Source organism: Nyctibius grandis, chromosome 1 (genome assembly GCF_013368605.1).
Source record: "Nyctibius grandis isolate bNycGra1 chromosome 1, bNycGra1.pri, whole genome shotgun sequence".
NCBI classification, from domain to species: domain Eukaryota; kingdom Metazoa; phylum Chordata; class Aves; order Nyctibiiformes; family Nyctibiidae; genus Nyctibius; species Nyctibius grandis.
In genome coordinates, this window is record NC_090658.1 from 126,714,507 (window position 1) to 126,735,709 (window position 21,203).

The 21,203-nt window shown below is 44.8% G+C and overlaps 2 protein-coding genes across 2 annotated transcripts; one reads left to right on the forward strand and one right to left on the reverse strand.

Moving 5' to 3' along the window:
- Positions 1-1,192: 1,192 nt before the first annotated feature.
- LOC137661237 (meprin A subunit alpha-like) lies at positions 1,193-14,305 on the reverse strand. Its single transcript, XM_068396690.1, has 12 exons — positions 14,272-14,305; positions 14,107-14,160; positions 12,318-12,358; positions 12,156-12,231; positions 11,171-11,288; positions 9,387-9,562; positions 7,988-8,209; positions 6,954-7,100; positions 3,154-3,369; positions 1,790-2,263; positions 1,448-1,621; positions 1,193-1,224 (listed from the first exon to the last, which is right to left on the reverse strand). Exons 1-12 carry the CDS (start codon positions 14,303-14,305, stop codon positions 1,193-1,195), a joined length of 1,764 nt encoding a protein of 587 aa, XP_068252791.1.
- Positions 14,306-16,903: 2,598 nt separating this feature from the next.
- On the forward strand, positions 16,904-17,857 carry LOC137666768 (taste receptor type 2 member 9-like). Its single transcript, XM_068406994.1, has one exon. The coding sequence runs from the start codon at positions 16,904-16,906 to the stop codon at positions 17,855-17,857; it is 954 nt and encodes a 317-aa protein (XP_068263095.1).
- Positions 17,858-21,203: the final 3,346 nt, after the last annotated feature.

The following is a 21,203-nucleotide window of genomic DNA, read 5'->3' on the forward strand; positions in this document are numbered from 1 at the left end:
TGAACCAGCCTACAACTGGAGACTAAATGCAGTCTCCTAACAAGTCTTTCAATTTCTTAACTACAATTTGACCTAGCAACTGCAAACACTTTTGGGACCACTGACACCCGTATCACACAGTGGGACTGAATTTCCCCCAGTGAATTACTCCTTGGTACAAAGGGCTGTCAGGAAAAGCACAAAGAGGCCTCAGCTGCTTTTCTTATTGCTAAAGAGGACTTGGAAGCATTGCCAAATGCCCTACATAACCTGCAGAAAAGCTGGGCCATTCTGTATGCCAGAAATGTACACTGCTCTTTGCTTTCTTATTAGGCAGCACACGTTCCCTGTTAAGCACTCATGGGAAGCAGCTTTCCCATCTTGCAAAAGTTGTTGCTGTTTCAAAAGTTTCTCCATTCTCTGCTGCAATGAAAATAAGAACTTCACTTTTTTTTTTTTCCAGAAAGAGCAAGGGAGAAATCCTCCTGCCAGGAGAGTTCACAGCCCTCAGTCGTGTGGAGTGAGTCTGGATTATTACAGCATACTCTCAACTGTCCTCTCCTACCTGAGACAAGCGCTCTGACCCCTGTACTAGAATCAGTTCTGGTTTAATGAGTATTTCCATACAAAGTGTTTCCACTTTCCAGGCATTGACATTGTCCAAAGGAAACTCACTTCAGAAGGGTGATAGGATTCATCTCAGCCACCATTTGTCACCAGTGATGGATTCCTTTGCAGCTAGTGGAGATCAGCACATCAGGAGAGCAGTTCATTACAGCTATAATGGAATGGGATCAACTGCTCCCCAGAGGTACCCATTGGTCTCAAATGACCCACCAGGTCTAGAAAGTTCATTTTTGAACACCTAACATGAGGTAAGATGAACACAGCAATGTGGGTGTCACAGAGGACAGGCATGCACAGTCCCTTTGGCCTTCTCAGAGGGATACCTGTCTGCAAGGCTGCTCTCTAAACCAGACAGCTCTTTTCCTCCTTCTCCTTCCCCTTCCCTGCCACCTTTGGCAGAGCAGAGCAGCTGCACACAGTCCTGATAAAAATTGCAACCTCAGGAGAGAAGCTTTGGATCAAAAACTCCTTCTGCCAGTTTTTCAAGGTCTGAAAAGAACCCCTTCATTTTCAAACCACAATTTTCTTAAGTCAGAAGTGACATAGTGGTGGTGGCAAATGGGAACACCATTAAGTAGACTGATCTTCAAGCCATGGAAGTATAATCTGTCTCAAAATCTGATTTTCAGGGACCAGAGAATCAAGGTCATCCACAGGGTTTCATATTGGCTAGTCAAAAATTCAGGCACCTGAAATCACTAGGCACTTAAAAACCTTGTTCCTGAAATAGATGACTCTCTAGATGTTTGCTAATCACCCTCATCTTTTGTGCTTTCCTTACAAACAGAACAGTATGTACCTGCTCTGTTCCAGTGGAGACTCTGATAATATAATACTCTACCTTCAAAATCAGCAAAGATGAAAAGATTGTCATTTTTAAGGAATTTTTTCCAGTGCAGCTCCCTGTGGGTCAGGAATGTATTCCAGCCAACACCTGGACTCATGTAGCAGTTGCAGAAAGAAGAAAAACTTCCAGTGATAGATGGCTTGTCCCACTGCAGGGTGTCATTTCTGCCTGTCGTGCAAAATTACAGAAGTAATTAAAGCTGATCTCCAGTCAGCCTAGTAGTGTTACGTGCAGAGCAAATCTAGCCTGGTGTCTTTGCTTTCAACAATTTCCTCCAGCTTGAGCAAACCTCTGCATTTCTGTATTTTCCCCCCTGAAATGTGCACTCTGACTTACCATATACTAGCTGGTTTGGGCCTGTAGTAAAGCTAAGGCTGAGGGACATCCTGTGGGTTACATCAGGGTCTTGATCCAAAACAGACAATACAACTTGTCTGTGTCCAGCTGGCCATTCAAGAAGGCCATCGTTCGGGTTGCTGCAGAGATGGAAAGTAATCCCCATGTAATTCATGTAGGGCGATGAAATTCTTCCGTGAGGATACAGCTGTAAAGCAAAGGCATAACCTTCCGAGCTGTAAAATACAGGGCTTATGATATAATCGCCTTTTGAAGTACTGTTAAAAAGGGATGTGAAGTTTCTGATGTGCCAGATGTTGGTGGGGCAGTTTGTCTCTGTCAGGCTGGTGTCATCGATGGCAATCCCCCCTGCAGACTTGGCTGGGTCTCCTCTGATGCCCTGAAACCCATACCGGAATTTGTTTTGGACACCAAAGGGAATGCTGGCCAATTTCCAGTGATGTTCACCATCAGCTGAAAGGGGAAATAAATATATGTGAGAATGAAAGCCCAGGACAGTATCCCAAATCAAGTTGTGTCTTCCTCGATGTCTTCATTTAGCCTGCACCCAGGGCTAAACAATAAACAGTTTTTCTATCACCCAATGTCCCTTCCCCAAACGAGGAAGGGAATTGGGAAAAGGAAGGAGACTCGTGGGTTAGAAGTTAAAGATTTAATAAAATAAAGAAACCAATAACAACATATGAAATTATACTTATCTATAGGGAGAGGAGGGAGGAGAGGGAGGAGAGGGAGGAGAGGGAGGAGAGGGAGGAGAGGGAGGAGAGGGAGGAGAGGGAGGAGAGGGAGGAGAGGGAGGAGAGGGAGGAGAGGGAGGAGAGGGAGGAGAGGGAGGAGAGGGAGGAGAGGGAGGAGAGGGAGGAGAGGGAGGAGAGGGAGGAGAGGGAGGAGAGGGAGGAGAGGGAGGAAAAAGCCCCCACCTCTTCCCCGCAAGCCCTCCCTTTTATAGTGAACTTGATGTCAATGATTTACAATACACCTGTGGGCCAGCCTGTGTCAGCTGCCCTGCATTTAACTGCTAAGGGCCTTGATCACCATGGCTGGCCACAAACTGAAACCAAATCCCAATGCAACCAGGACACTCAAGCATCCTGTGACCTGTTTGTTTGGATGGTGACCATCTGATGCCCTGCACCCTAGCTAATGTGAGAACAGTCTTAAGGAAACCACCTCTAAGCCAAATTCTGTTCTCATGGGCACTAACTGTGGAGTTACTCAACTGACACCTACGAAGGTTAGATTTACACTGGACACTTGAGTGAACTTTCATACGATAAACCACACCAGTGTTGTCTCACATCAGTTTGCCAGCACTTCAGATATGAAAACACGTTTTCACTTACCTGTAATAGTGTGCAGCTTTTCCATCCGTCTAACGTTTCCAGTTCCATCATCTTTCTTAACCCAGATAACCAGTTTATCCTGTGGACTTCCATTTAACCTGTAGAAAAACTGAAGGCATTTTTCCTTCCTCCTTGGGTAAAGGATGCGAGATTCCAGAAGAGCTGACTGACCAGCATGTCCAGTTTTTGTATCTAAGTGCATGAAATATCCTCTCTCTGGGAAGCACAAAACACAGTGGTGTGAGAAAAGTTTCTGATCCATTCACTAATGAAATACCAGTGCTAAATAAGCTTTAGTGCAGTTTCTACTTGCCTGAGATAGAAAGTTATTTTCAGAATAGAAAAAAAAATATTTCAATAGAAAATAATTCTCCCTACATCGCAAATCAATATTAAAATGAAAATGCATTGAAATATGGATTGCAGACTAGTGTTTAGTTGATTAAATAAGGTACATATTTGGTTCCATTCTTTAGAATGAAGTAGAATCACAGAATCACAGAATCAATAAGAATCAATCAGGTCGGAAGAGACCTCTGGGATCATCGAGTCCAACCATTGCCCTGACACCACCATGTCAACTAGACCATGGCACTAAGTGCCATGTCCAGTCTTTTCTTAAACACCTCCAGAGATGGTGACTCCACCACCTCCCTGGGCAGCCCATTCCAATGTCTAATCACCCTTTCTGTGAAGAAATGCTTCCTAATGTCCAACCTGAACCTCACCTGGTGAAGCTTGAGGCTATGTCCTCTTGTCCTACCGCTAGTTACCTGGGAGAAGAGGCCGACTCCTGTGGGGTTTCTACGAGACAATGGTCACGTACTGAACGAGCCATGTCCAAGGGGGTGGTAGTAGGTGGTGATGAACTGACCAATCATAACGGCGAGCAAGGACCTTGGCTACTGAGACAAGCGAAATATGTAGAAGTCGAAACAAGATTGATACAAGAAGAATGTCATAACAGCATAGTATGGCCTGTTAGCATAGACCAATTAGAACTAATATAGAGGCGCGTGGACAAAGCATGCTCACCAATCATATTAGTACATGTAAGGTATGTTAACCAATTAGGATTAAGACGACACGCACACAGAGCGTGCACGGTAGTGAAATAGTATAAATGTACCCTCAGATACGCGAATAAATGAGATTTGCTTAACGACCATATTGGTCTGCGTGCATTTACTCCGAGCCCTCTCGTGGATTGCGTCGTGGAACTCTGCTACGATAGACTCCCACTCCACTACAACCTCCCTTCAGGTAGTTGTAGACTGCAATAAGGTCACCTCTGAGCCTCCTCTTCTCCAGGCTAAACAACCCCAGCTCCCTCAGCTGTTCCTCATAGGTCAGACCCTGCAGACCCTTCACCAGCTTGGTCGCCCTCCTCTGGACTCGCTCCAACACCTCAACATCTTTCTTGAAGTGCGGGGCTTAGAACCGGACACTATTCAAGGTGCAGCCTCACCAGTGCCGAGTACTGAAGACATTTTTGCCTTACTTCTGCTGTGGGTAAAGAATTTATTAACTTCCAGCCCAATTACTCTATATCAACTCATGCCCTCTCATGCTAACGTGTCTGAAATAACTTTCCTTTCTTTCATAGTTAGTCTGCAATTCTACCTGTGGGCTGGAGCGATACCTCCTCTGAGTTTTCGATCTTCCTGGTGACAAAGGCTGACAGCTTTCACCCGCATCAGCCCTGTTCTATATATTCCAATTTTAAATCAGCTTGTTGAAGGCGACCGAGCAAGCGCATCAGCTTCACCTAATAGCCGCAATACATCCCCTCTCTAAAGGAAGAGCCTCTCCTGACAGCAAGAACATTTTCAAGCTACATCACACTGGGGGTTTCCAAATACCCTGTGGCTGCATCTATGGGTTTGCACTTTTCTGTCTGTCTGTGAGCTGACTGATGCAAACAGCAGACACCGTGTAGAGAACAACGACTCTGAAATTGCCACCAATGCTGCTCTGAGCTCCACTGCTGTTCCCAGCTACATGCCTGTGCTTGGATGTGCTCCCATAAGTGTTGCTGGCCTTCTGCAGTAAGTTCCCCTACAAACACCCAGTAAAGCTGCTTATCTTCCAATAACTGCTGACCCGTTTGCGCTCAGGAAACTTCTGGAGGCTGACTACTTAAGTTTTAAACGCTTTTTTCTTCCCCTTCTTGAAGCTGAGCAGTTAATTGCCTGTCACTGGCCACAAGAGGCAGGAAGCTGCTGTCAGCTCCCCGGCCACATGCTCTGTCACACATCCAGAGCCTCTATAGTGTCAGCAAACCACACACCCCGCAAACCTCAAGCAAACAGCCCGGCAAACAACAGCCAAACAGACTTGTTCCTCTAGAAACAAGAAATGGCCAACGATGGGACCTAAACAACCCTCCTCTTCATTTTGGTCCCCGCTCGGAGGGTTTTCCAAATGCTGGTTTTTGCACTGTGCCTTTCACCAGGCACACATCTGCCCTCTGAAACCCCACACGTGCCGAGAACAGGAGCACCCCCTCACCCTGCTATGTGCCTGCTCTCCTCCTCACTGACTGCAAATTTGGTATAACCACAGGATCTCCAAACTGTAACCAAACACAGCACTAGGCAGTAAACACGAGCTGTTACTGCCAAAAGCCATCTCTTGCTCTCTCCTCCACAGCAACAAGTTCACAGAAATGGCTTTATTTTCTATTCCATACTTTTTTTCTCTCCTGCACCATGAGGCACTTTTGTGACTAACCACCGCTTGAGTTTTGGGAAGCAATTGTGCCCAACTGTGACCACTTGTACACAGACCTGCTGCATTTCTCTTGACTTTCAAAAGAAACTTTTTTTTGCTAGAGGATTTTTGGGCTGTCTATATGACATTCCTCTACAGTTTTTAATCTTCTCCCCCCTGCCTCTGGAAACAACAGACCCTACTCAGTTCCTGTGTCCTGGTGGCAATCGAAACACTGCAGAACTCAATACACTCAAATATGTTCAATATATGTTTAAATCAGTGCAGTTGGAGCGAAACCCTAGATCAAAAGGATCCCATGCAACACTTTCCTCAGAAGAGGAGAAATCACTGCTGGTTGCTTCTCAGATAATCCTTCAGCCTCCCTACATGGTGCAGCTCTAACAAACTTTGAATTAGCAGGAGCTACACCCTCCTGATACAGCTCTGCATCACACAGCATCCCCTCCCTTGAAGAAGACTGCTGAGGGTGGTTTCCTCCTGCTCCGTGACACATTGCTGAAGCTCAGCTTCCTGTTTTGATGATCCTGGATTGGTTGCAATGTCAGAATTTGTCTAAAACCAAGATTTGTGTATTGTGATATTTGCTTATGTGTGGGTTTCTGTGGGGACGCCTCAAGTGAACTTCTGTACAAAGGGAAAGTGTCTTTCAGGCTTTGAAGAAAAACTAGAAAATATTCAGAATCTTGTAACATTCATAAAAGGAGGAAACTGTCATCTGACTCAGTTCTATGGAGTTTCATCAAAGTTGGCTGTGTCAATCTCATGGAGCTCCCTTCATTTTAATGGAGCTACCACCAATTTAGAGCAGCTAAGTCTCAAACTGTCACTTATTCATGAGATGTTACAACGTAGGGAGAAGATTTAAAGGAGGGTTAAACATTTCAAATGAAAATTATTAGCCTTTCTATCTGAAAATTCAAGAGTCATGTTTAGCATCAGGTATACAGTGATTAACATTAATAGAAGGGTATTTCTAATGGCTTATTTATCTCTGTATATCTTCAATCTCACATCTCATAAAAGCATGGTAAAGTCTAATGACCATCTAAAACTACACCTATTACCTGCACAGCTTCCCACCAAAGTGTGGTCTTCATCTCCTGGTTTGCCCAATGTGTGGTCCCATTTAGCACCGTCTTGTCCACTTTGTACCATCCCACAGATATTGATGTATTCAAAGGAACACTGGTTCAAGAAGGTGAGGCTTGAAGCTGCCGGGAATAGAGTAACATATTTTACCACGCCATTAATATCAAATAAGGCTCTTGCTTGTTAACCCCACGTACGTATATTTACATACAGCACTTAACATCAAGAAATGGGTTCTTAATACAACTGAAGACTACACAGACTTTCACATCTACATCTCTGTTACCGCACATAAATGATGTTTCCTCCTGAAAGAAACATCTTATCTCTTTTTCCCATTCTGGGCTGAATATTTCCTTGTGGGAACCAGCTTGGCGCCTACATACTAGTTTTCCCTGTCAGACACCCATCATTTTCTCTAAGCCTGGCCGGGATAGTCTCTGTGGCCCACTTCTCTCTTCAGGGTGTAAATCAGAAGTAGTTCTGCTGAAGCTAGTGGAAATACTCAGGTTTATCTTAACACAGTCTGTCAGTACTGTACAGCATGTTGAGTATTTACTTTCGTAGCTTTGCCAGTGAAGCACGATTATCCCCATTTGTGCTCCTGACCCCAATTGTCTTATCAAACATCACATAGGCAGAAAAAAGAACATTAAATACTCTGATTTTGGAGACCTCAATTCCAGACTATTGTTACTTGAAGATTTTATCATCATCAACAGCATGACGATGATCATCCATGAAGGAAACAGTAACTATTACAGCTAATATTATGGGAAAGTCCATGTGAATGAAAGGTGTTAGACCCTTGATTCACTTCAATGGTATGCTATAAAGAAATGAGGATCTGGTCACCATGGATCTTGCTGCTGCATAAGAACTATAATTTCTCTTAGCATTGTGAGACAATCCCAAGGGTGAAGTGTTCCTGCTCCTCTCATGTGACTCCATCCATGTTACCATGAAGCTGGAGTAAGGATTTTCTAATACATGTGTGACAAGGACTTACTGCAGTTGTACATGCGATTCAGCCTCAGTAAGTCAATCCTGCTGAAATCCAACCTCTGCCCAATGATCTCAATAAATTCAGGAATTTTTGTTGTAATGGAAGGAACGTTGCTATTGATGTTGAAAGAATATGGTCCGTAGTGCAGGACTGACTCATAATCATATGGGGTATTGAGGTCATCAAGGATACTATCGCTGTGTTTGTCAAAGGCATATGCAAAACCTAGACAAAAACATACACAAGTGATGTAGGTAAGACCAGAATCACAGAATCAGAGAATCACAGAATCAATCGGGTTGGAAGAGACCTCTGGGATCATCGAGTCCAACCATTGCCCTGACACCACCATGTCAACTAGATCATGGCACTAAGTGCCATGTCCAGTCTTTTCTTAAACACATCCAGAGATGGTGACTCCACCACCTCCTGGGCAGCCCCTTCCAATGTCTAATGACCCTTTCTGAAAAGAAATGCTTCCTAATGTCCAACCTGAACCTCCCCTGGCGAAGCTTGAGGCTATGTCCTCTTGTCCTATCGCTTGTTGCCTGGGAGAAGAGGCCGACTCCCACTCCACTACAACCTCCCTTCAGGTCACCTCTGAGCCTCCTCTCCTCCAGGCTAAACAACCCCAGCTCCCTCAGCCGTTCCTCATAGGTCAGACCCTCCAGACCCTTCACCAGCTTGGTCGCCCTCCTCTGGACTCGCTCCAACACCTCAACATCTTTCTTGAAGTGCGGGGCCCAGAACTGGACACAGTACTCAAGATGCGGCCTCACCAGTGCCGAGTAGAGAGGGACGATCACTTCCCTAGACCGGCTGGCTACACTATTCCTAATAGAGGCCAGGATGCCATTGGCCTTCTTGGCCACCTGGGCACACCGCTGGCTCATGTTGATCAGCACCCCCAGGTCTCTTTCCACCGGGCCGCTTTCTAACTACTCTTCCCTCAGCCTGTAGCACTGCATGGGGTTGTTGTGGCCAAAGTGTAAGACCCGGCACTTGTTCTTGTTGAACCTCATGCCGTTGGTCTCGGCCCATCTATCCAACCTGTCCAGATCCCTCTGTAGGGCCTTCCTACCCTCCAGCAGATCGACACTCCCACCCAGTTTGGTGTCATCTGCAAATTTGCTGAGGGTGCACTCAATCCCTACCTCTAGATCATCTATAAAGATATTGAACAGCACCGGCCCCAGAACTGAGCCCTGGGTAACACCGCTAGTGACCGGCTAGAAATAAAGCTTAGCACATATTATCTTTTCAAAATGCTTTACCTGTGACTAAATAATGGTCCAGTTGTCAACATGTAGGCAGCCATTCTCAACCAGAGACATTTTAGCATTGTAAAAAAAGGGACATGCATCTACAGACGATTCTTAATCATTTCAGATCTGCATCGTACCTTCAATAATTTCATCCCACCATATCTGAACATAGTCATCGCGATCCATCCTGGATTGCTCATGGTAAAATCCCAGGGCATGCAGGAGCTCATGTTCCACTATTGCTTTATAGTCACATCTCTCTCCTATAGACACCGTTTGGCCACTCTGAAGGTCTCCCACATAAGACCAGCACCTGTAAGGCAAAGACTCAGATATTGTACCCATTTTGTGTAATAACTTCTATGATTTGTATCTACATATTAACTCAACTGCAAAATCAAGGTAAAAGTAAAAAAAAAAATACTTTTCAGAATTTCCCATCTGAGTTTTCCAGTCTTGCCCGGACTAAATTTGCAATGCCAGAATCCAGAGCAATGTGTACCTTTAGCATCCTGCCACAGCCTGGCAACGAGTCCCTGTCCCAGGTGTGATTGACCTTGTTTCTTTTTGCCCTCCCTGGAGGGCAGTGCACGCATGTTCTTCAATGGGCTACAGTTCTTGTAAAGGAGGTGATGATGGCAAATGCTATCGCTCTTCAACTCGGGGTAGCCCCAGCTCAACCAAAATAGGAAGGGGAGTCGCAGAAGATGAGCAGTGCAGGAACGTACAGCAGGTGCCTTATAACCTCATACACGGCATTGGCTGTGGTGTATGTGTATGTTTACTGAAGTACCTAAGTAAGTGGCCCAATTTTCAAAGGTACTGAGCAGCCTCCAGTGAACTCAGATTGTATTGGGTTCCCTGGTTTGGTTCCTAAATAGCAATTTAAATCCTAACTTTTCATGTCCATTCAGAAATAATTAACCACTGTGTGGTTAAAAAAAAAAAAGCTGCCTAAAAATGCTGTGCATCAATCTCCTCGCACCCAAGGGCAGATCTACACTGCATTCCTAGGCACAGACACTAGCTGGTGTCACCAGCTTCCTGATGGTCCTTCCCAGCAAGCGGGGAATTATAGAATCATAGAATGGTTTGGGTTGGAAGGGACCTTAAAGATCATCTAGTTCCAACCCCCCTGCCATGGGCAGGGACACCTTCCACTAGACCAGGTTGCTCAAAGCCCCATCCAGCCTGGCCTTGAACACTGCCAGGGAGGGGGCAGCCACAACTTCTCTGGGCAACCTGTGCCAGTGTCTCACCACCCTCACAGTCAAGAATCCCCTGACCTAACTTTAGACAGTCACAGTGTTGGCATCTGCTGCTGAGTTAGCTTCCCTGGCACCTTTACAGTCCCTGGACAGTAACAGGCATTTGGGCTGTGAGTCACCAGACCTATTTTAGACTTCTATTTTAGGTGAGATGGTTTGTGGCCTGGAAGAGTCACCTCCTCCCCACTGAGCACAAAGGCAACCCGTGGTGATCTGCACAGCAACAGCGGTTGTTGGCTTCAACATTTGGTCAGGTAAACCCAACCATGCATTTGAAATGAAGGAGGAAGCTACATGCTATTGCCAACACACTGGTGACATACCCTGCCCCTAACCAACACCAGGAGGAAGTTATTTGCTTGCTTTCCCTGAAAGAATGCCGAGAAAGGGATTCACTTCAGTAGCTAGGATGCAAACAGAAATAAAATACTCTTTTCTTATATTAAGAGAACATCAAATGCAGAGAATACCTTTGGTTAGTCTGTTTGCATTGGTTTCATCTCCAGTGTAACACAAATAAGCTCTGGGACAGAAATATGGCTCAGGTATGTATGTCCTTTGTACAGGCAAGAATGAAAACAAATGCCTCCTGCGTTGGAAAAACTATCATATCAAACCAGGCAGTACAAACCAGATTGTTAATGCAAAATTACCCGTCCAGCTTCTCAAATTTCAAGTAAGTCTGTTCCCCTTCGTAGGGCTTGAAATCAACACAAGACTTCAGCCTGAACATGTCAAACGCCTGCAGGATAACACCTTTAGCATTCAGATCTGAAACACACAGCAGAGGATAACAACAGCAGTTGTTCTGCTTTTGTAATATTATAAGTATCTATAATTCTAGATAGAAAGTGTGAACAAGCGTGCATTAAAAATATGAACGTGTATAAAAAATATCTGCCTGGATGAAAGAGCAGGAGAGGCTGTTAGCAGAATTCCCTGACTGGAGTAATTTTGGCAGAGGCCATAGGGAGAGATACTATCTTTTATTAGATAAACTGATAGTGCTGAAACAAACAAGCTGGCTTTTGGACATCCAGGGCATTGCTCAGGTTTTGCTGGGTAATTTTATTGCATGTTATTATACAATTTCAAGTATTGTAAACTTTGAGCTTGGGTCTAGTAAACACAGGAGAGATCAATAGGATTTTAACACTGATTAACTCTTAGTTTTTACTCCTAAATTGTTCAAAATTTAAAATAGCGCCTAAAATGAGATGAAAACAAGAAGTGAGAATGCTCTGAACTTTTTTACTTATAAACTATCTGTGTTTCCTTTCTGCCTGTACTGAGCTGGGACTGTTAAGAAGAGATAAAGCATGAAGGGTGCAGTAGATAAACACGCATGTTCTTGAGATTAGGATTTCCTGACTTCATTAGCTAGAGATCCCAGTCAGATACACTGGTATTAGTTAAATTGGCTGCTCATCAGCATCCGGCTGTTCACTGGGGCTGTTACATTGAAAACAACGTGTGCTGGGGCAGAGTTGCATCACTCGCTCTGGCCAGCAGTAACAAGGGCATTAATGCAGCATAATTCAATAGCAAATCAGACAAAAGCAGCTCAGAGAGCTGGACAAAACCAGAGTATATTTAATGTAAGTCATACAATGCCACCGCAATAAAAAGTCTTATTACCCAGGCTGTCAGCTAGGATATAGGGGATGGGAAATCTCCATCTGTAGGAGTTGTTCCTCAGAGCATTCCTCTCCAGCTGTTAATGAGATCAACATGCTTGTATTAACATTTTAAGCCCGAGCTACACTCTTGCTGATGTTGGTTTAGAACAGCAGCACGTACCGGTAAGATAATATCACCTTCAAAAAGCTTCCTTCCTGTTTCTGAAATGAGATAAACAACCACTCAGGCCAGAGTAACATACCAAGAACTACAACACGTGTTTTTTTCAAAGACCACACAATCTATCAGGCTGCCTCATCAACCAACCCATCTCGCTTTAAACAGCAACTGCCCAGAAACCAGAAACAAGAAAACAGATAACCATTGCCACCCTATATAACATGACAGTCCTCTGTCTGCAGCTAAGGAGGATTTGGGGTTGAATTAAGATTTCCATAACAATTTCATAACAGCTGCCCAGAGGAGATTTTATTTTTTTTCCCAGGCTTGTATCTTGAAACAACTGCGGACTTCTGAACATTGGAGTTGATATATAGATCGAATGGATTTGTCCAGCAGTTAGGCATCTAATAGCCTAACTAGTTAGCTAATCTAGGCTAACCATCTGGGATTCCCTATATGATTAAAGGAGAAAGACAAGGATTCTGGAGAAGGAAGAGGTTCAGTCCACCTTTTCAAACACTGGAGTGTGAACCAAGATCAGATTGAAGCAATCAAATCTATGTGCTATGTGTCTCAGATCCCATTACAGCCATGTGTCCATCCAGTTGCCTAAACATAGGCATCTGGTGCCATTTGAGATGCACAAGGATATCTGAAATATCCACATGGGCTGGTAGATACAAAGTTTGGGATACTCCTTCCCCTTCTAGAGTGGTGCTGGAGGAGATCATAGAATCATAGAACTGATATATTTGAACTGGCAACAGATATCTATGTTTTAAGTAGCTGATCCACATCTTCCATGCTTTATATGCACAACATTTGAGACTTTTATTTTATACCCTTATTTTTTTAAGATGCCAAATTCCCCATTCAGAGCTCAGTCCAAACCCCAGCCACTGTATGGTCCTGCTAGTGTAACATTTTCATTTAGTGCCATCATATAGGCACAATCCCAGCACAGATATTTCATCTTCAGACCTTTTGTTACAGAAATAATTTATATTCTCCTCATATACATATGGAGAGAAGGAAAAAAAGCTCACAAAAACTAGCACCATGTTTTCTGTTCTGTCAGCAAAACCAGAGGAAATCTACACCAGAGCGTAAAGGCAATGCCAGGAAACAAAAACTCTCTCAAGGCAATGCTCTGAAACCCTGGGTCAGGAATGAAGGTACTTAAGCTTCGTATCTTGGTCACCAGTCATGTGAAACCAACCAAAACACTTAAGATAAATGCACATCAGTGAAGCAGAAGTTGAATTAGAGCCACTGCCAAGGTTTCTCTGGGAGTCCTGTTGCAGAAGGGTGCAGAGGGGAAGGATGCAGGTTCAGTTCAGTTGTTGCAGGAAGGTTGCTGAGCCTTCCCCAGGAGCAGTTGACTGTGGTTCCAAATTTAAGATTAAGATCCTGGGCTTCCTACAACATTATCCTTGTGGAAATTTCCTGGCTTTTCCATCTTCCCTTTCCAACACCAACCTTTTATGGACCTTTCTGTCCTCTGCCCCATGCCCTGCTCCTGCCCTTCCATCTTCTCTGACTGCTACCAGACTCTAAAGCGGAGGTCTTCTCCCTTCTCTCCAGAAGTAGCTGGGGTTCATCTCATACATTTTTAACTGCCCTGCAATAGTCACCGTATCCATGATACATTTGGGATTTTTCTCACATAGGAGGGAGCTTTCAGTCCCCTCTGGTGCCACCACATCTGCCAGACTTGTGATCCCCAAAGGTTAACTCAGATCTCTGTAATAATTCAACACTCTGCTTACTTACTGTCCTGACTTACCTGAGTTTATTTCTGGAATATCCTTTCGAAGTTGCCCTCCGTCAACATCATTAACTATTAAAAGAAATAATACACCTAAGTCAACGACTAAATGACATGAGTTGATATAATTCCCCACTTGGTGATTGATAGTCTTCCACTAACATAAAAACGTTGCATCTTTACCTCTCTCTTCAACAGAGTTTTGGATCTGAAACATAGAAAGTAGTTTCAAAATCACAGACAAATGAAATTAAATCTCACCCTGATCCCAAGCCAGAAAACGGAGGAGCGGGTGGGAATACCATAAAGGCGTAGGAGCAGGTAATCAGTGCTGTGAAACAACATATCCTCCAGGAATCCATTTCAGAAGATCATCTGGTGCTACCTGCCAGTGTAGATATAGAGTCCTGCAGGTGAACAGCCTTCAGAAGCACTGATAAGCATAGCCATCAAAAAAGTTGAACTTTAAAAGGAAGAAAAGATTTTAATCTTATTTGACACAGCCATAAGCCAACCCGATAAGCAACCTGCCTCTCCATTTTATAGCTATTCTCAGCATATTAACCCTTGTAGTAATCAGGAGCTATTGAACTATTTAATATTTCTGTGACTTCTTCAGAGATAATCTCACTTTTTTTTTTTTTTCTGCTTTATGAACCATCCTGGCCCCATCCTGATATGAGACCAACAAAGATGCTGAGTATGGAAATAACACCCTCTTCAAAAGAAGAGGCTTATGGTCTGCAACCTGAATAAATCACTTCAAGAGAAAGTTTGCTTGGTGTTCTTTTTTATATTCCTGGAAACATCTTGGTAGATGCAAACAAATTTTTGTTTTCATCTTCTTCTACGGGTTGGAAGGGACCTTAAAGATCATCTAATTCCAACCCCCATGCCACGGGCAGGGACACCTTCCACTAGACCAGGTTGCTCAAAGCCTCATCCAATCTGGCCTTGAACACTGCCAGGGAGGGGGCAGCCACAGCTTCTCTGGCCAACCTGTGCCACTGTCTCACCACCCTCACAGGAAACAATTTCTTCCTAATATCTAATCTAAATCTACCCTCGTTCAGTTTAAAACCGTTCCCCCTCATCCTATCACTCCATGCCCTTGTAAAAAGCCCCTCTCCCGCTTTCCTGTAGGCCCCCTTCAGGTACTGGAAGGCTGCTATGAGGTCTTCCCCGGAGCCTTCTCTTCTCCAGGCTGAAGAGCCCCAACTCTCTCAGCCTGTCTCCAGAGCAGAGGTGCAACAGCCCTCTGATCATCTTCGTGGCCCTCCTTTGGACTCGCTCCAACAGCTCCATGTCCTTCTTACGTTGGGGGCCCCAGAGCTGGATGCAGCACTGCAGGTGGGGTCTCATGAGAGTGGAGTAGAGGGGCAGAATCACCTCCCTCGACATGCTGGCCACGCTGCTTTTGATGCAGCCCAGGATACGGTTGGCCTTCTGGGCTGCAAGCGCACATTGCCAGCTCATGGTGAGCTTCTCATCAACCATCACCCCCAAGTCCTTCTCCTCAGGGCTGCTCTCAATCCATTCTATGACACTGATGTTTTCTAGGCAACAGGATAAATAAAGACTGGTGAAGATCTCACTAGAACTATTATTAAAAGCCACTGGACTACCTAAAAGAATTTTATAGGAACATGTGGTGGGTACCATGTTTTGTTGTTGAGATGAACTCCAGGCCTTCCGTAAAAACATTTCAATATGTTAATGCTGTAGCAAGATCCTTAGCAAACAAATGCAAATAGGAGCATATGATAATAATATTCAAAGAGTAATGCTTGCATTTATATCCCCCAGAAAACAAGTGCATCATTCTGAAGAGAGAAAATGCTGGTGGTTTATTTCTTGCAGCTATAGAGCTATTTGTTGTGATTTTCATTTTTCCTGATTACACCACAGGATCAGCCAAGATCTAGTTGGTAACTGTGGTCCTGATGCTCAAGGTCCTATGTGCAAGGTCCTGTACAAACCCAAAGTCTATAGGCAATCCATGCCCTGCAGAGCTTAACAGATCTTACCTGTTCAAAAACCCACAGTTTTCAGCACTTAAAGTCATTTGGAAGCTTGAGGGTATTGCAGGTATTTCAGTGTGTTGGGAACGCAGCATGCTCCCATCCCTAAAACACTTCACATTGCTAGCAGATGAGTTTTGAGCCATGGCACAGGGCACACTTAGGCTTATTTTTGACCTTTTCCTCTATATGCTTCAACTTAAACCTTTAAAAGAAAGTCCTGCTTTTCCTTCAACGCCCTCCCCTACCATGTGCCTCTTCACTGACAATTAAGGCATTACCATTGGGAAAACTAGCATGGATTTCAGTGCCCGTGGAGGATCAAAATCAACTCCAGTTTCCAGCTCCTGGACTCTCAGATGAAAGAGGACAGTGACTCCCTTGACTGTGCTTTGCTCAGCGCACCACCTCCACGTGAGCATCGTGGGTGACTGTCAGGAGACCCCAGATCATGAATCCTGACAGCGATCAAACATGGCATAATCACTAAATCACAACATTGCTCACTGCAGAAAAGCATCTACATTGTTTGTGTCACCCAACGCAGCCCTTCTGAACTGAAATTCAAATATCGAAGACTGACATTGATACCAGGTAAGGGAATACCAAGCACATTTACATTCCTGCACCTGCCCTGCTCTGAATAGGAGCAGCACCAAAATCCCCACCACCACCAGCCCTATAAAGCTCCTGCTTCCATACGTGACGCTCAGCAAACAGCAGCTGCCAACCTGTGCTAAGCATTGGTGCAACAACCTACTTTTCTGGCACGGCACCGCTACCCATCTTGGAGAATGGAAGATTGTCACTCTCAAGATCAATTTAATGTCACCTCATACCATGCCACGGCTGTGGTCTTCATCACACTTCAGGCATTTGCTGGCATGTGGATAAACGCTTTCATTGTTTCTGTGCTTTGTATTGCTTGGGTCAAAAAGAAAAGCTTTAACTCTAATGAGAAGATCTTGCTGGTTCTGGGATGCTCCAGGTTTTGCTATTTGTGCATCACATGGTTATATGTCTTTCTTTCAACAGTTTATCTCAAGTACTTCTGTGTTTGCCCCATACCCCAACTATTTGTAGCTACTGAAACATTTTTAAATTGTTTCAACCTGTGGGTTTCTGCCTGTCTTTCTGGGTTTTATTGCATAAAAATTGCAAATTTCAGGCATGTCTTCTTCATCTACCTGAAAGTAAAAATTGACAGGCTCGTGCCGTGGCTGTTGTTGGCTTCAGTGCTTGTATCCCTGGTCTTATGCGTCCTTGCCTATAAGCTCAGTGCTGAACCGTACTGTGACAACCTGAATTCCACTGCCCTACGAAATTTCTCGGAACTGAACGTTGGAAAGGATGAAAGAATTTTCCCTACTTATTTTATCTTTGGCTTCATATTTGCCACTGCATTCATGGCAGTAATCTTTTCTGCCCTTCTCCTCTTTTTTTCTCTGTGGAAACACAAATGCAAGATGCAGACAAACTCAGTGAAGAACATCAGCATAGATGCCCATATCAAAGCCATGAAATCTATTCTGTCCTTTTTCTTCATTTACAGCATTAACTTTACATGTTTGATCTTGATACTGGTTTATAGTACGAAGAAGAAAAAACCTGAGATGGCTCTCATTTCAATATTTCTGTATAATTTTCCGGCTGTTCATTCCTTTATTCTGATTTTCAGCAATCCCAAACTGGAAAAGACGCTGCTAAGGACTCTGTCCTGGGCGAAGTGCAAGGTTTGCATGAGGTAGGAAATGTAATAAAAGCTGGAGCCCATTAAAAATGTTGATATTTTATTATAAGCCTCAAGTAATTTAATTGCTATAATGCAACTCTCCAGCTAGTGCAGATGATACAGATGTTCTGTCTTCACCATCTAAGTTAAGAAAACTTCATTAAAATTCTTTGATTATTATGAGTTAAATTAGTATTAAAACTTGACTTAGATAATTCTTTGACTTAAATTATTGCCAATAACAAAGTAATTCAGACCTTGTACATGGGTTAGCTGCAAAAGGGGAATAACAATACTGCAAACCTTCTAAAAACGCTTTGGTGTTTGCTGACTGAAACTACTTAACTGAACAACATGTTTATATCTATTTTGTTTTACATTTATTTCTGCTGTGGCTGTGTACTTTGCAATATGATGAGTTGTATCACTGTCTTGCATCGGTTTATACCTCATGCGTGAATATGTTGATCGCTATTATTCAACGGAGGTGGTTACTGACTTACAAACAGCAACGCAGCAATGGCCTCAGGGCGGAGAGCTGGGGCAAAGAGCCCCCACCCCACGCCAGCCTTACGTGTCCTCTGCCTGCCCCACTTCAAGCAAAAACATGATTTCCCCTGCTCTGTGCAACTACTCTCCTGGTCTGCTTTTACTTTTCTAGGAGATCTGCTTTCACCAATGGACTCTGGTTCTGTAAAACACCGAGGAATGTGGGGTTTGTGCAAAGCGTTGCATGGCATAAAGCCACGCTTTCATCTCGCAGGGATCCATGGGCAGATGTATTGGTGTCCGTGCCAGGTGCTGGCAGCTGGGGGGGTCCATGGAAGTCTCTGTGCAGTGAGGTCAAGGCTACCCCGTGCTGGGGAAAGCCAGTCCCAGCCAGCTCCAGTGGACCCAACACAGGACACAGCTCAGCCCATCGGGGATGCTGGTGGCTACTCTGGGAAAATATCGTTAAGAAAGGGCAAAACCACTGTCTGGCTGTGAGGAGTGAGAAACAGTCCTGCAAAAAACAGGGTCAGAGAAGGAAGGGGAGTAGGTGCTCCAGGTGCCAGAGCAGGGATTCCCTGCAGCCCGCAGAGAGGACCGTGGTGAGGCACGCTGTGCCCCTGTAGCCCATGGAGGTCTATGGTGGAGCAGATATCCACACTGCAGCCCATGGAGGACTATGGTGGAGCAGATATCCACACTGCAGCCAATGGAGGACCCTATGCTGCAGCAGGTGGACATGCCCTGAAGGAGCTGCAGCCCATGGAGAGCCCATGCTGGAGCAGGCTTATCCTGAAGGACTGCAGCCCATGTGAAGGACCTACACTCGAGCAGGGGAAGAGCATGAGGAGGAAGAAGTGGCAGAGACAATGTGTGATGGACTGACCACAACCCCCATTCCTCATCCCCCTGAGCCACTTGGGAGGAGGAGGTAGAGAAGTTGGGAATGAATGAGTGCAGTCGAGCCTGGGAAGAAGGGGGAGGTGGACATAAGGTGTTTTAGTTTTGTCTTTGTTCCTCATCATCCTAATCTATTTGCAATTGGAAATAAATTAAATTGATTTTCCCCAAGTCGAGCCTGTTTTGTCCATGATGGTAATTGGTGAGTGATCTCCCTGTCTTTATCTCAATGCATGATGTTTGTTTGAGTCATCTGATCAAAACTAGACACTCAGAGCACATTGCCTTTAGCTGTTTGCCTTTAGACTCAGTAGACAAAACCAGCATCTTGAAGATGATCTCACACAAAAGAATGCAGCCCTAGCAAACCATGCTGAAGATACCTTCTTCCATCTCCGTGAAACCCGTGTGAACATGATGCCCAACACAGCATCACCCTCTCATGCACCAGCCCCATCCAGCTGGCACTGGAGGAGGCAGGTTATAAAACAGCACAGCCACAGCGCACAGCCCATATGCTAAACTCGCTCTCTGGAGAGATGCAACGATGTGCCCAGCCCTGGGGAAAATGTTCCTCAACTGCAGCACGCTCCACCAGCTGGCCTCAGGGCTAGAAACAGGCCTGTTTAGTTTATCAGCATGGCAATAGGCACCCTGTCCCACATATGTCTCCATTTGCACTGTCACTAATTCAACAGCCAGGCCAACTGTGAATGGAGTTGACGTTTCATAAGGCTTGGAAAGTGCAAATGACAAAAGACAAAGCTGGAGCTTGACTCATTTGCCCAAACACGGGCACCTCGAGTCACCTGAGAAGTCCTAGGGTATCTGAGACATCTGCATAGGACTGGGAACTACAGCAAGGATCTTCTGGAGACCTGCAGGGTCAGCCTGGGTACTGGATAGCATCTGGTGGCATTAGACACCTCTATGTAGACGGCTGAATTAGTCCCTGGAAATCTAGAAGAGGGAGATGGATCAGAGAGTTGTTGTTTGTGATTGCGATGCCTGAGTGTTGTGGCTGGGTGTGAAGGACACCTGTAACCAAGGCACTCCAAAAGGACCAGGTTTGGGTAGTAGAGGGCAAGCAGAGGGGAAGGCAGGCAGACACATAAAGGGAGGGGGGAAGCAGACACATAAAAGATGTCAGAAGTCAATACGAATGGCTGCCCAGTGCTGACATGGTGTGGAAAACTGCTTTGGGTCAAATTCAAAGTTTTATGATTGAGAAGTGAAACAGTTAAAAACGCTTTTGCCATGGAAATGTTGATGAGCAGAGGGATAGCTCAGGACGGGTTCCAGAGCATTCCTATGAGCATAGACATAAAAATGGCTGGGGGCACTGCCAAAATAAGAAGTGCTCTAACTGTCTTGGCAGTCACAGATGTCTGAAAGTAGCAACGAGGGAGCACGTTTTCCCTTCTGCTGGGCCAGGAATGGTAGATATAGGCTGTTAGACCCATGTGGCCAGTTAAAGGTCAGCATCAACATCTTCCCTTCAGTCAGAAGAAGCAACTACACCCCACTCCCAAAGAAAAGCGGGAGGCACCACCAGAGGCTACGAGCCTCTAGAGAGCCCACTGGTTGACTCAGGACCAGAAGCAAACAAGCAAAAGCCACAGACGTCACCAGAGTGAGCAGAACCACAGTCCCAGATGCTTTCATCAATCAGTTAGAAGCAAACCCATCTCCCTCTTAGACAATAGGGGTAACTGCTGTTATTTCTGTCAATTTAAACATTTCAGAGAATTAGATTTTTAGTATATTTAAACAACTTCTGCAGTGTTCTGATATTAGAGATCTGATACACACAGACACGCAGACAGGCAGAAGCACTTCTCCCTGCTCCCTATTAATGACAGCATTTACATTACATCACAAAATGCATTCTTGTGTCCATCTGCTTCTCTTGGTCATCCATATTTCACCCTGCAGATGCACCTGAAGTGTGCCAGTGTCTTTGCTCTGCATTG

Coding starts and splice junctions, on each gene's coding strand:
- LOC137666768 (XM_068406994.1), top strand. CDS start 16,904: ATGGAAGATTGTCACTCTCAAGATCAATTTAATGTCACCTCATACCAT.
- LOC137661237 (XM_068396690.1), bottom strand. CDS start 14,305: ATGTTTCAGATCCAAAACTCTGTTGAAGAGAGAG. Junction 12,232..12,317: donor AAGGTGATATTATCTTACCG/GTACGTGCTGCT, acceptor TCTCATTAACAG/CTGGAGAGGAATGCTCTGAG. Junction 9,563..11,170: donor AAATTTGAGAAGCTGGACGG/GTAATTTTGCAT, acceptor TTTGCCTTACAG/GTGCTGGTCTTATGTGGGAG.